This window comes from Choloepus didactylus, chromosome 19, assembly GCF_015220235.1.
Source record: "Choloepus didactylus isolate mChoDid1 chromosome 19, mChoDid1.pri, whole genome shotgun sequence".
Classification (NCBI taxonomy): Eukaryota; Metazoa; Chordata; class Mammalia; order Pilosa; family Megalonychidae; genus Choloepus; species Choloepus didactylus.
Genome location: NC_051325.1, coordinates 10,762,349 through 10,776,543, shown reverse-complemented (window position 1 = coordinate 10,776,543; position 14,195 = coordinate 10,762,349). Strand labels below are relative to the sequence as shown.

The following is a 14,195-nucleotide window of genomic DNA, read 5'->3' as shown; positions in this document are numbered from 1 at the left end:
GCATACATTTTAAACAAAAAGGAAAAGTCTAAAATCAATCATCTAAGCTCCCACTTCAATTTCCTGGAAAAAGAAGAGCAAAATGAGTTCAAATAAAGCAGGAGGTAGAAAATAATAAAGATAAGGGCAGAAGTCAATGAAAATGAAACAGAAAACTAGGGGAAAAAAAATCAATGAATTCCACCAAATGTCTCAACAACAAAAACAGATAAACAACCAATTACAAGATGGGCAGAGGATGTGAACAGATATTTTCCCAAAGGTAATACAAATAGCCAACAAACACATGAAAAGATGCTCAACATAATTAGTCATTGAGGAAATTCAAACTGAAATCATAATGAGATACTACTTAGCAACCACTAAAATAGCTATAATTAAAAAAGAACAACAAAAACCCATCAAAAAGAGAAAATAACAAGTACTGGTGAGAATGTGGAGAAACTGGAGCCCTTTTAAATTTCTGGTGGGAATGTGAAATGGTACAACAGCTATGAAAAACAGTCTGGCAGCTCCTGAAAGGGTTAAACAGTTATCACACAACCCAGCAGGGATTCAAACAAATACACGCTCAAGAATGTTCACAGGAGAATTATTCAATAGCTAAGAGGTGGAAACAACTAAAATGCCTATCAACCTTTGAAAGGATAAACAAAATGTGGTATATCGATACAATGGAATATCATTCAGCTATAAAAAGGAATGAGGTACTGATCCATGCTCCAACATGGATGAACCTTGAAAATATTTTGCTAGGTCAAAGAAGTCAGTCACAAGAGGCCACATATTGCATGATTCCATTTACCTAAAAGGTCCAGAATAGGTAAAACCCCCAGAGTCAGAGTGGACTGGTGGTTGCCAGGACCTGGGGTGAGGGGATAGTAGGGAGTGACTGCCAATGGGTATGCAATTTCCTTCTGGAGTGATGAAAATGTTCCAAAATTGGACAATATTGATGGTTTTATAACTTTGTGAATATACTAAAAACCACTGAATTTTACTTTTAAAAGAGTGAATTTTATTGGTAAGTTAATTATAGCTCAATAAGAAGAAAAATAATCAAAATAAATTAAAAGTTTAATTAAAAAAAGAAAAAGGCTCAGAATGGTCCCTATCCTAAGTTGAGTAGATGATGATGTCCTGACCTGCTCATAGATCTCGATGGCTTTCTGGTACTGTTCAAGCTGGGCAGCATAAGCTGCCACCTTCAATAGACACTTGTTAGCAGAACTGAAATCAAGAACCAGAGGTACAGTTAATAACAATTCATTTGGAAAAAAACAAAAGATGTCAGTGTTTATAAATAGTAAGTAACTCAACGAATGAATGAATGAATGGCATGTGCATAGGCCCAACAGACCTTCACCTGGTACAAACAGAGAGTCATGAAGACTTGGCTTTTATCACATGCAAGAAAACCCAGTTAATTATATTAGGAAGAAAACTTGCCTGTTGGATTCTTCTCCTTTGTAATAGTCAGCAGATTGTTCATAATGTGCAATAGCCTGAAAACACACACATATGTTATTTACAAGCTATTTATTTGAAGAGTTGGGTTTTAAAAATTATACTTGCATAGCTATTTTTCTATAAGTAACCCTATTTCAACATCACACCTTTTGCAACTTCACCTACTTTATCTAGGGGAAGCTCCAGAAGCCTCCTGGTGGCAGAATGCTCACTGACCATCAACACTTGCTCTTCTCTTTCCCCACCAGAGCAGGGCAGAGGCTAGACCTAGGCTGCTGAGCCACGCCAGCCTTCCCAGCCTCCACTGCAGTTAGCGGTAGCCATGGGACTAGTTCCTTCCAATGGAATGTAAACAGACATGCTGAGGGCCACTTCTGGGCTTGGCCCATGTGGTGGCTTGCAATTAACATACCTAGGAAAAACATGTTCTTAATCTTAATCCATTCCAGTGGATGTGAATCCATTGTAAATAGGACTCTCTAAAGATGTTATTTTTAGTTAAGGTATGGCCAACTGTATCAAGTTGGGTCTTAATCCTATTACCAGAACCTTATAAAAAGACCAGGGAAAAAGCCATAGAGGAAAAAGGTGGAAGTCAACAGAACCCAGAGGAGAAAGGAGAAGATATCCCTAAATGACAGAAAAGCCAAGGACCAAGAGTTGCTGGCAGCCAGCCCCAGAATGCCAGGGTCTTTGGGCAGAAAGCATCGCCTTGCTGATTGTCTCCATTTTGGACTTCTCCTAGCCTCAAACCCATGATCTAATAAATTCCCATTATTTAATCCAATCCATTGCATGGCATCTGTTTTAGCAGCCAGGTCACTGAAACAGTCCATGAACCTTACTTTGCATCCTTTTCCAGGCCTTTCCCATCCCACAATCTGTAACGGCGACGGCCTAATCTAGAGTAATATTGGACACCACAGCTGAAGAAAGCAAAACTTGTATTGACCTGGGTCTTAAACGACTATAAGGATCACTGGCTTGTGTCCCCACCATTGTCAAACCCAGCTGCCCTGAACCGTTATGTGAGAGATGCACTACTCTCACTAAGACTGTGAGTGCCATCTAGAAGGGGGCTGCCTTCTAACATGGGTGGCACTGAGTGAACAGTCATGTGGGAAGGAATCAGAGGCTGCAGGCTGGAAAGCTAGAAACTCTTGTCAGGCTGTGGCAGAAGATTTAGTGAAATCAAGCATGTGATGACTCAGAGGGCAGAGCATGTGCCCTCCAGAGCCTGAAGCTCTATGGGAAGCAGCTGGGGAGAGCCAGATATTAGCGTGCACCGCTGTTCTCAGCAAGATTTTAGGGGAGAGATGAACTCGGGGAAGAACTGGTTTCCAGGCATATGTGAAAGGAAATAGACAAAGTCCAGAATAAGGGCCTCACAGGATTAGAAAAGCCTATACCCCAAAAGGCAGCAGGCAAGTCTGAACAATGCTTTAAACTGGGATCAAGAAACTTTTTCTGCAAAGGGCCAGATAAAAGCAGCACAAAAGCAGCCACAGATAGATGAAACATAAACGAAGGAGCATGGCTGTGTTCCAATAAAACTTCATTTATGAATAATGAAATTTCCATTTCATATGAGTTTTCAGTGTTACAAAATATTATTCTTCTTTTCTTTTCCCCTCAATGATTAAAAAAGGCAAAAACCATTTTAGCTTTTGGGCATACAGAAACAGGTGGTGGATTTACAGACCCCAGCGTTAAATAAAAGAAGTTAAGCCCCCGAACGGGAACTATCACTATGTGAAAATCAGATTAAAGATGCTCCTTTCCAGCCAAGCCCACCATTTCAATGGTTTCAAAGCAGCTGCCAATGAGTTAAGACAAGCATAGAGACAAGAAAACTGCAAATAAACTGATGAGGAGACGATGCTAGAGAATCACTTAGGTGGCTGTTACGGCACACAGAGCCAACGGAAAGCCTCCCTCCCTGCAGGCAGCTATGGAGAGCCTGAGAGCAAAGCCACCTCAGAAGCCACAGGTCAAAGGTGGCAGAGCCCACAGTAGGCTGGTCCCGGACTGCAGAGCACCCCCTGAGCATTCACCTTGGACAGTTTTATGAAAAAGAAACACTTCTGTGCTTGAATGATTATGCTTTAGGTTCATTTGTTTCAGAACAAATGCAATTTTCAGGGTTCAAACTTAAGAGTTTGCTTTGTAGATGAAAAAGCCTCATAATGGGGTCATTTCTTTTGAATAAATATCCCTAGACAGGCCCTAACATGAACCTGCCATATGCACCCATCCTACTTTGTCACAAGATTGGATTAAATCATGTTTTTCAGTGGCTAAAAATGGAAATGAGTCAGAGCTCCTCAGGATCACTGAAAAGGCTATCTAAAGAGGACCCGTTTAGGATTTGGTTCCATGTTTTACTTTATAAGGTAAAAGAAGCCATCTCTGAGTTTATGAAACTTCATGCTTCATTATCCACTACCTAGAATCTGTGAAATGAATCAGAGAACAAACAGTGGCTAGTATTAAAAGGGAAGAAACTCACTTGTAACAAACCAGATACTGGGACCTTGGTGTGACTGATTTTTTGAACTTTAACTTCACACAACTGACCACAACCCAGAGAGTCCAACCAGGGAAGAGAAGACAGTGACATTTCTAAATAACACAGGAACCCAAACACCAGGGAACCCAGGACGTTAACTCTGTATGGGCATGTGTTCAGTAATATTCTTAAAAACTCATTTTACAAGGACCCACACAATGATGAGAGGAGATGGCACCAAATGGCCAGTTTAACATAAGGCAATGGGGATTTCAGAAGCTGCCAGGCCAAATCATCCATTCTTTTTTTTTTTTTTTTAACAAAGAAGGAAAAAAAAGAGTATGCCATAGATTATTTTATTCCCTTCCTGCCCATTTTAATTTCCAACAACCTCTCCCCACTTGGTGATGGGGTACGGCTGAGATCACCCCCCAGTAGCAGCGCAGGCACAGTACCCCAGGGCCTCAGCTGGCAAAAGTTTGCTCACAGCTGCTCTTCCCCTGTGTCTCACCAATTATAAATAAAAATGCTGTGCCTATCCAGATACTCTGAGCACATAAAGATCCCAGCCATGCCAGCCCCTGCCCCTTCCCATTCACCATCAATTCTGTACCAGGGAATTGGTTCCCTGGTTCTGGGGCTTCACCATGTTTCTCCAAGATCCAAAGAGAAGGCTGACATGCATGCTGCCAAGGCAGAGGGTCCCTAATTTAATCAAGAAGAACAGACATGACAGTTATGACAAAAACTGCCAAAAAGTGGCGATCAGCATGAAGAAAGGGATGAATGTTAACACTGGCCCAACTTTAATACCAAGAGATGCTTCCAAGGACCAGGACGGAAAGACTCCCTCTGCTCTGGCAGGCACATTGGGACAGCAGAAATGAGGACATCGTTTGTTTAACTGACAAATATTTATCAAGAGCCTACTGTGACCCCCAGTTCTGGGCTCCTGGATACATCAGTAGACCAGAGGAAGAGTTTCTTGCTGTTGGGGGGCTCCCTTCCTAGCAGAGGAGAGGAAATGGACAGCAGGAAGGATGAGCAAGCACATGAGAGAGCATGATGGAGGTGACAGGTGCACTGACCAAAGAATAAACATCTGGGGGTGGGGGGGGTCTAGGTATTCCTCAGGGGGTGAGGTGGTCATTTTAACTAAGCGGTCACGGTAGGCCTCATGAAAAAGATGGTAATGGAGCAAAAACTGGAAGAACATGGTGAAGCCAACCTTAGGGATGTGGGAGTTAGCCATGTGGCCACCTGGAAAAGTGCCTGGCAGGTAGGCGCTTACCAGGCATGTGTAACGAGAAGCCAAGAAGCCAGGGCGGCTGGAGCTGGGTACAAAAGGGGAGCAGAGTAAGAGGAAAGGCTGGCGGGGAGTGGGGGAGGGAGCGGGGAAGGAAGATCAGTGGCCTTGAAGGCTACTTGCAAGGCTCTGGCTGTTCCTCCAAGTAAAGTAGGGAACCAGTGCAAGGCTGTAAGCAGTGGAGAAAGAGAACCTGATTTAGTGCTTACAACAATCACTCCAGATTCTCTCTTGCTTTTGGGGGTGGAGGACAGTAGAAGCACGGAGGCTACAGGTTAGGAGCCTAAGGCAGTGATCAAGTGTGAGCTGAGAGGACAATGAGGCAGTAAGAAGTGCTGAGATTTGGCACTTTTCAGGAAAGAGCCCATAGAAATTGCTGACAGGTTGGATATGGAGAAAGAGAGAAGGCAAGGATGCCTGAAGCTTGGATGGGAACATGAATGGGAGGGGAGGTGGAGACTCAGTCTTGGAATGTGTCTGAGATGACCAGTTATCCAACTGGAGAGTTATCCAAGTGGAGAGGCTGGAAGGCAGTGGATACAGGAATCTAGAGTTCGGAGAAAGCTCTGGCACCTTCCCATTCACCACCAGTTCTGCACCAGGGAATTTGTTCCCTGGTTCTGGGGCATCCCCATGTTTCTCCAGGATCCAAAGAGAAGGCTGACACGCTAGATTTGTGAGTCATACAGATGCTATTTAAAACTGCGATGCTGAGTGAGTGTAGAGTGAGAGAAGAGGGTCAAGGAGCCAACCCTTTTAGGGCGTCCCCACACCACAGGAACCAAGGAGCCAGGAGGGAGCAGTCAGTGAAGTGTTGGGAAAACCAGGTGCCCCAGATGCCAGGAGAGAGAGTGAAATGAAGAGAAGCGAGCAGTCAGCTGTGTCCCATGCTGCTGGAAGCACAGGGAATGAGGTGACTCATTCCAACAATATGGCATTTTAATCTCTCGTGAGCATGCTTAGCATTTGTAATCTGACAACAATTACCAGTCAGCTTCACTACTGTTTTTCTGAGTCACACCTGCTGTCATCCATGGTACTTGGGAGGACAGTTTTATATGGACGTTTTTCTTAAATCTAAGTTAAAACAGACTCTGGAGTCTAACAAATGTACCTGCCACCCCGGCTGGCAATTGCTTCTTCAAGGAGACAAGGGAAAAGAGGAGAAAGCCCAAGTGCTAGGGCCAGCTTTGGAGTCAGCCCCACTGGTTCCAACTTGAGTGATTCTAGGCAATGCAAGCTTTCAGAGCCCTGATTTCCACTCCTATAAAGGGCCTCAGTGTTGTAAACCTGAAATGCAGTAAAATTCATGGACTGCCACCAAGTACAAAGCCTGGGAAACGGTTAGGTGCTCAGTAAGTGTTGCCTCTTTCCTCTCTTCTGTTAGCATAAACCACCACTCAGAAAACCAGACCCACAGGACACACACAGGTGCCCAAGTCGGCCTCATCTACCTTCCTCCCCCAGGTCAGAGCCTTAAGAGGTATGAATTTGCCCTCAGTACCTAAGCTTCCTCCCCAGGACCTCGGAGTCCTTCATGATAGAGTTGAAGATTCTTTTGGTAATCTCAAATGTTTTGACATGAATCAAACAGAAGTGGAAACAACTGGTGGGTTTGGTATATCCTAACTAACTGTCACATCTTAAGACACTTCAGGAAAACAGCACATCTTACTGTAGGAAAACACTGGTCTGTCAGGCCCCCCAAGCCCTCCACCTGCAGTCAGTCATGGTCACACTGCACCCCTCACTCTGCTTGGAGAGGAGAGGGCTCCTTGAGTGCACTGACCTAGCAGGCATACATCAAGTTCATGAGCAAGTGCATCAACCGCTTACCTTCTCGATGTCTACAAGTTCAGTCTCATAGATCTCGGCAATAGTGATGTGGTGCTTGGCAGCAATTGTAAACCTTCCCTGGGGGAGGGGGTAACAAAGGAGAGTCATTCACCTGTTTTACCTATTTGAAAGCCATCTCCACTGGGAATGAATGAAAACAGAACGAAAAACACACAACTCTAAGCCATCTCAGGGACTCCACCCCACAGCAGCTAAAGCAATGCAAGGTCTTACCATGTCTGTGTAAATGTCGATGGCAGCATTTAAGCAGTTGATAGCCTCTGAAGGGAAGGCATTTAAGAAAAACAATGAAAAATCCATTCAGTCAAAGCGGGTTCAGGTAAGACTGCCTTCTTGGCTATTACTAAAATGCGAATGAGGTACAGTTTTGGGGCGGAGAGTGGGCAGGTTAGTTAGCAGAAAGCAAACACAAAGCATGCACAACTTGGGATTCACCGGCCTGGCTTTGTTTGCAGTAGCTATGATGTGGCTTAGGAAACTGGAGTTGGAGCAATACTGGACCAGCTCTCTGAACTTTAAGGTGAGGATGCCACCAAGTGAGGGGCTATTATAAAGCAAACAAAACCATGGGCATTGTCACCAACATTGGCAGATCATACGTGCTACAATATACATGTAGCTGTATTCTTCATAAATAGTATGTAATCTGTTTTCAAAAGACCGTGCTGCTTTACAAGATAGGTCACTTCTGTAGAGCCTACTGGTAGCCTAAACCAAAAGGACTTTGCAGTACCTGTTCAAAGAACTTGTAAGTGAAGTTACATTTTGTACAACATTCAAAGATGTTCATTTTTGGTGTATTAACGTATCCACAAAAGAAAAAGAAAGTTCCAATAAATGATAATGCCAATAAATTATATTAATTTTCTAAGAAAGTGAACTAACACATTTCCGTCATAAAATAATGTTGTTTACTATGCTGGCACATGGTTAACAGCTCCAAGTTCATTGCTTTTGGTTTAAAAGGGGCAGCAAAGTGAAAAGTCACAACTGAAGAATTAGAAAGGAAAGTAAGATTAACATTAGAATGAATTTTAAAAGCAATTTTCCCTACTGTTTCTAATCTGAACAATATAAGCACTGTAGATTCATTGTTACACCTTTAGAAATACAGAAGAATAGAAAGAGAAACATAAGCTATCTACAATCCCACTCAACTCTACTGCAGCATTTTGATGCACTTTCCTTCCAGTGTTTTCTGAGTGCATTTCTACGTGTTCAAACCTTTTTCTGAAATTGGGACCATACAACATTCAGTCCCATGTGGTTCTTTAAATAATTACCATGTGAACAATTACCAGTTCACTAAAGATTTAATGCATGCTTCATATTCTAAAATACCGATGCACTACAATCTTACCATTCTATTCTGACTGCTTGTTTAGGCAGTCTCTAGTTTTTCATTCTTGGAAATAAACTGCGATTAATTAATCTTTAAATAAACTGTGATTAATTAATCTTTACCCAAAAGCCCTGGAAAGTTTCTTATTTCTTTATGATACATTCATAAAAGTGGGACTATGTGTTAAATTCATGTTAAAATGGACTGTTAAAAGAAAGGAGACTCAAAAGCTATCAGTTTACATGGGTGGTGGGGGAAGAAATTAATACTTTTAATTGCTAAGTGTAACACTTATTTAACTAAAAAAGAAATAACATTTATGTGATATTACCAATTTAAATACCCAATTTCACTCTTTTCTCAAAATAAATACTTTGAAAAATACTTTTTAAAAGACAGATGAATATTACGCAAATATTTTAACCATTCTGATATTACAATCTCCCATTAACTGTATTTTAACACTCACTAGATATTTAGGAGTAAGAGAACAATGGTCTCCTTTTATGACCAAGATGCGTATTTCATAATACTAAGATGTAAGAAGTCTGAGATAAAACTAAAACTAATTTCCAAAAAATTCTCTAAAATTCAACATAAATGGAATCTACACAAATGGTGCTGACAACTGAAAAGTGAGGACACAGTTAACACTTTCTCCTCAAAAAAGCCCCAAATGATGAAAGAACAATTGCCAAAGCTACCAAAATCTCCTGTCTTCCGAAGTACAATAATTCTTTTTACCATTACTCCAAAGGTCCAGCAGCTTACCTGTGAAGGACACCCACGTCCACCGGAGCACACACCTGACGAGCGGAAATATGGATTGGTTGCCCAACATGCACAGTGTGTCTTACCTTGAGGGTCTGCCTTTTTGTATGCATTTCCAGCATCTACAAAACTGGTAGCAGAATCATGTTTGCTCTGTAACTGCATATGGAGCTTGGCTGCTTGACAAAACGCATTTCCTGCCGCTGAAGAAGAAGAAGCTATGATTAAAAACAGAGGAAGAAGCACCCCACAGAGCAGCCCCTGCCTGAAGTGAAGGCATCCCCTTCAAAGTTATAGTCCAGGAAGAAGCAATGCAAATATGTGCAAGTGCACCTTAGCCATCTATGAAAATAACCAGAACCAAGTCAAACAGCAAATAAAAGCTTTTCCATCTCAGCCCCAGGTACCCTTCCAAGTGCCCTGGGCACCAAGTCCCCATTTTCTGACCTGGCTATTAAATACCAACAGCAAAGCCCTGACCCGTTCAATTCTACTCCATTAGCAAATAATAAACATAGACTGGCGCTTCAAGCCACAAATGAGTAAAGAAAGATAACACATGGAGATCAAGGATGTTAACTTGCTCATCTTTCTATCTTACAAGTGTCTACTTTACTTGTCATTGTTGAAGAGAAGAAATAATTGTTTAAAGTTAAATAGAGGAGGCGGGGCAAGATGGCAGACTGGTGAGCTGTATGTTTTAGTTACTCCTCCAGGAAAGTAGGTAGAAAGCCAGGAACTGCATGGACTGGACACCACAGAGCAATCTGACTTTGGGCATACTTCATACAACACTCATGAAAACGTGGAACTGCTGAGATCAGCGAAATCTGTATGTTTTTGCAGCCAGGGGACCCGCGCCCCTCCCTGCCAGGCTCAGTCCCGTGGGAGGAGGGGCTGTCAGCTCCGGGAAGGAGAAGGGAGAACTGCAGTGGCAGCCCTCATCGGAATCTCATTCTACTGATCCAAACTCCAACCATAGATAGACTGAGACCAGACACCAGAGAATCTGAGAGCGGCCAGCCCAGCAGAGAGGAGACAGGCATAGAGAAAAAAAAACAACACGAAAAACTCCAAAATAAAAACGGAGGATTTTTGGAGTTCTGTTGAACATAGAAAGGGGAAGGGCCCTGAGGCGCATATGCAAATTCCGAAGAAAAGCTGATCTCTCTGCCCTGTGGACCTTTCCTTAATGGCCCTGGTTGCTTTGTCTCTTAGCATTTCAATAACCCATTAGATCTCTGAGGAGGGCCCTTTTTTTTTTTTTTTTTTAATCCTTTTTTCTTTTTCTAAAACAATTACTCTAAGAAGCCCAATACAGAAAGCTTCAAAGACTTGCTATTTGGGCAGGTCAAGTCAAGAGCAGAACTAGGAGAGCTCTGAGACAAAACGCAATAATCCAGTGGCTGAGAAAATTCACTAAACACCACAACTTCCCAAGAAAAGGGGGGTGTCCGCTCACAGCCATCATCCTGGTGGACAGGAAACACTCCTGCCCATCGCCAGCCCCATAGCCCAGAACTGCCCCAGACAACCCAGTGTGACCGAAGTGCTTCAAATAACAGGCACACACCACAAAACTGGGCATGGACATTAGCCTTCCCTCCAACCTCAGCTGACTGTCCCAGAGTTGGGAAGGTGGAGCAGTGTGAATTAACAAAGCCCCACTCAGCCATCATTTCAGCAGACTGGGGGCCTCCCTACACAGCCCAGCAGCCCAGAACTGCCCTGGGGGGACGGCACTCACCTGTGACATAGCACAGTCATCCCTCAACAGAGGACCCGGGGTGCACGGCCTGGAAGAGGGGCCCACTTGCAAGTCTCAGGAGCCATACGCCAATACCAAGGACTTCTGGGTCAATGGCAGAGACAAACTGTGGCAGGACTGAACTGAAGGATTAGACTATTGCAGCAGCTTTAAAACTCTAGGATCACCAGGGAGATTTGATTGTTAGAGTCACCCCCCCCCCCCCTGACTGCCCAGAAACAAGCCCCATATACAGGGCAGGGAACACCAACTACACACGCAAGCTTGGTACACCAATTGGACCCCACAAGACTCACTCCCCCACTCACCAAAAAGAGTAAGCAGGGGAGAACTGGCTTGTGGAGAACAGGTGGCTCGTGGACGCCACCTGCTGGTTAGTTAGAGAAAGTGTACTCCACGAAGCTGTAGATCTGATAAAGTAGAGATAAGGACTTCAATTGGTCTACAAATCCTAAAAGAACCCTATCAAGTTCAGCAAATGCCACGAGGCCAAAAACAACAGAAAATTATAAAGCATATGAAAAAACCAGACGATATGGATAACCCAAGCCCAAGCACCCAAATCAAAAGACCAGAAGAGACACAGCACCTAGAGCAGCTACTCAAAGAACTAAAGATGAACAATGAGACCATAGTACGGGAGATAAAGGAAATCAAGAAGACCCTAGAAGAGCATAAAGAAGACATTGCAAGACTAAATAAAAAAATGGATGATCTTATGGAAATTAAAGAAACTGTTGACCAAATTAAAAAGATTCTGGACACTCATAGTACAAGACTAGAGGAAGCTGAACAACGAATCAGTGACCTCGAAGATGACAGAATGGAAAATGAAAGCATAAAAGAAAGAATGGGGAAAAAAATTGAAAAAATCGAAATGGACCTCAGGGATATGATAGATAATATGAAACGTCCAAATATAAGACTCATTGGTGTCCCAGAAGGGGAAGAAAAGGGTAAAGGTCTAGGAAGAGTATTCAAAGAAATTGTTGGGGAAAACTTCCCAAATCTTCTAAACAACATAAATACACAAATCATAAATGCTCAGCGAACTCCAAATAGAATAAATCCAAATAAACCCACTCCGAGACATACACTGATCACACTATCAAACACAGAAGAGAAGGAGCAAGTTCTGAAAGCAGCAAGAGAAAAGCAATTCACCACATACAAAGGAAACAGCATAAGATTAAGTAGTGACTACTCAGCAGCCACCATGCAGGCAAGAAGGCAGTGGCACAATATATTTAAAATTCTGAGTGAGAAAAATTTCCAGCCAAGAATACTTTATCCAGCAAAGCTCTCCTTCAAATTTGAGGGAGAGCTTAAATTTTTCACAGACAAACAAATGCTGAGAGAATTTGCTAACAAGAGACCTGCCCTACTGGAGATACTCAAGGGAGCCCTACAGACAGAGAAACAAAGAAAGGACAGAGAGACTTGGAGAAAGGTTCAGTACTAAAGAGATTCGGTATGGGTACAATAAAGGATATTAATAGACAGAGGGGGAAAATATGACAAACATAAACCAAAGGATAAGATGGCTGATTCAAGAAATGCCTTCACGGTTATAACGTTGAATGTAAATGGATTACACTCCCCAATTAAAAGATATAGATTCGCAGAATGGATCAAAAAAAAATGAACCATCAATATATTGCATACAAGAGACTCATCTTAGACACAGGGACACAAAGAAACTGAAAGTGAAAGGATGGAAAAAAATATTTCATGCAAGCTACAGCCAAAAGAAAGCAGGTGTAGCAATATTAATCTCAGATAAAATAGACTTCAAATGCAGGGATGTTTTGAGAGACAAAGAAGGCCACTACGTACTAATAAAAGGGGCAATTCAGCAAGAAGCAATAACAATCGTAAATGTCTATGCACCCAACCAAGGTGCCACAAAATACATGAGAGAAACACTGGCAAAACTAAAGGAAGCAATTGATGTTTCCACAATAATTGTGGGAGACTTCAACACATCACTCTCTCCTATAGATAGATCAAAGAGACAGAAGACCAATAAGGAAACTGAAAACCTAAACAATCTGATAAATGAATTAGATTTAACAGACATATACAGGACATTACATCCCAAATCACCAGGATACACATACTTTTCTAGTGCTCACGGAACTTTCTCCAGAATAGATCATATGCTGGGACATAAAGCAAGCCTCAATAAATTTAAAAAGATTGAAATTATTCAAAGCACATTCTCTGACCACAATGGAATACAATTAGAAGTCAATAACCATCAGAGACTTAGAAAATTCACAAATACCTGGAGGTTAAACAACACACTCCTAAACAATCAGTGGGTTAAAGAAGAAATAGCAAGAGAAATTGCTAAATATATAGAGACGAATGAAAATGAGAACACAACATACCAAAACCTATGGGATGCAGCAAAAGCAGTGCTAAGGGGGAAATTTATAGCACTAAATGCATATATTAAAAAGGAAGAAAGAGCCAAAATCAAAGAACTAATGGATCAACTGAAGAAGCTAGAAAATGAACAGCAAACCAATCCTAAACCAAGTACAAGAAAAGAAATCACAAGGATTAAAGCAGAAATAAATGACATAGAGAACAAAAAAACAATAGAGAGGATAAATATCACCAAAAGTTGGTTCTTTGAGAAGATCAACAAGATTGACAAGCCCCTAGCTAGACTGACAAAATCAAAAAGAGAGAAGACCCATATAAACAAAATAATGAATGAAAAAGGTGACATAACTGCAGATCCTGAAGAAATTAAAAAAATTTTAAGAGGATACTATGAACAACTGTATGGCAACAAACTGGATAATGTAGAGGAAATGGACAATTTCCTGGAAACATATGAACAACCTAGACTGACCAGAGAAGAAATAGAAGACCTCAACCAACCCATCACAAGCAAAGAGATCCAATCAGTCATCAAAAATCTTCCCACAAATAAATGCCCAGGGTCAGACGGCTTCACAGGGGAATTCTACCAAACTTTCCAGAAAGAACTGACACCAATCTTACTCAAACTCTTTCAAAACATTGAAGAAAATGGAACACTACCTAACTCATTTTATAAAGCTAACATCAATCTAATACCAAAACCAGGCAAAGATGCTACAAAAAAGGAAAACTACCGGCCAATCTCCCTAATGAATATAGATGCAAAAATCCTCAA

The 14,195-nt window shown here is 41.9% G+C and overlaps 1 protein-coding gene across 4 annotated transcripts in view; it reads right to left on the bottom strand.

Moving 5' to 3' along the window:
• NAPB (NSF attachment protein beta) overlaps positions 1–14,195 on the bottom strand; it is a 66,124-nt gene that overhangs the window by 14,040 nt on the left and 37,889 nt on the right. For all 4 annotated transcript variants that reach the window (XR_005213029.1, XR_005213030.1, XM_037811365.1 and 1 more), the window contains exons 3-7: positions 9,342–9,458; positions 7,356–7,402; positions 7,122–7,199; positions 1,450–1,505; positions 1,146–1,230 (exon numbers count right to left, since the gene is read on the bottom strand). Coding sequence is in view for 2 of the 4 variants with exons in the window: in XM_037811365.1 (XP_037667293.1) it covers positions 1,146–1,230; positions 1,450–1,505; positions 7,122–7,199; positions 7,356–7,402; positions 9,342–9,458 (383 nt within the window). In the remaining 2 variants the exon portion in view is untranslated. The remainder of the gene's footprint in view (positions 1–1,145; positions 1,231–1,449; positions 1,506–7,121; positions 7,200–7,355; positions 7,403–9,341; positions 9,459–14,195) is intronic.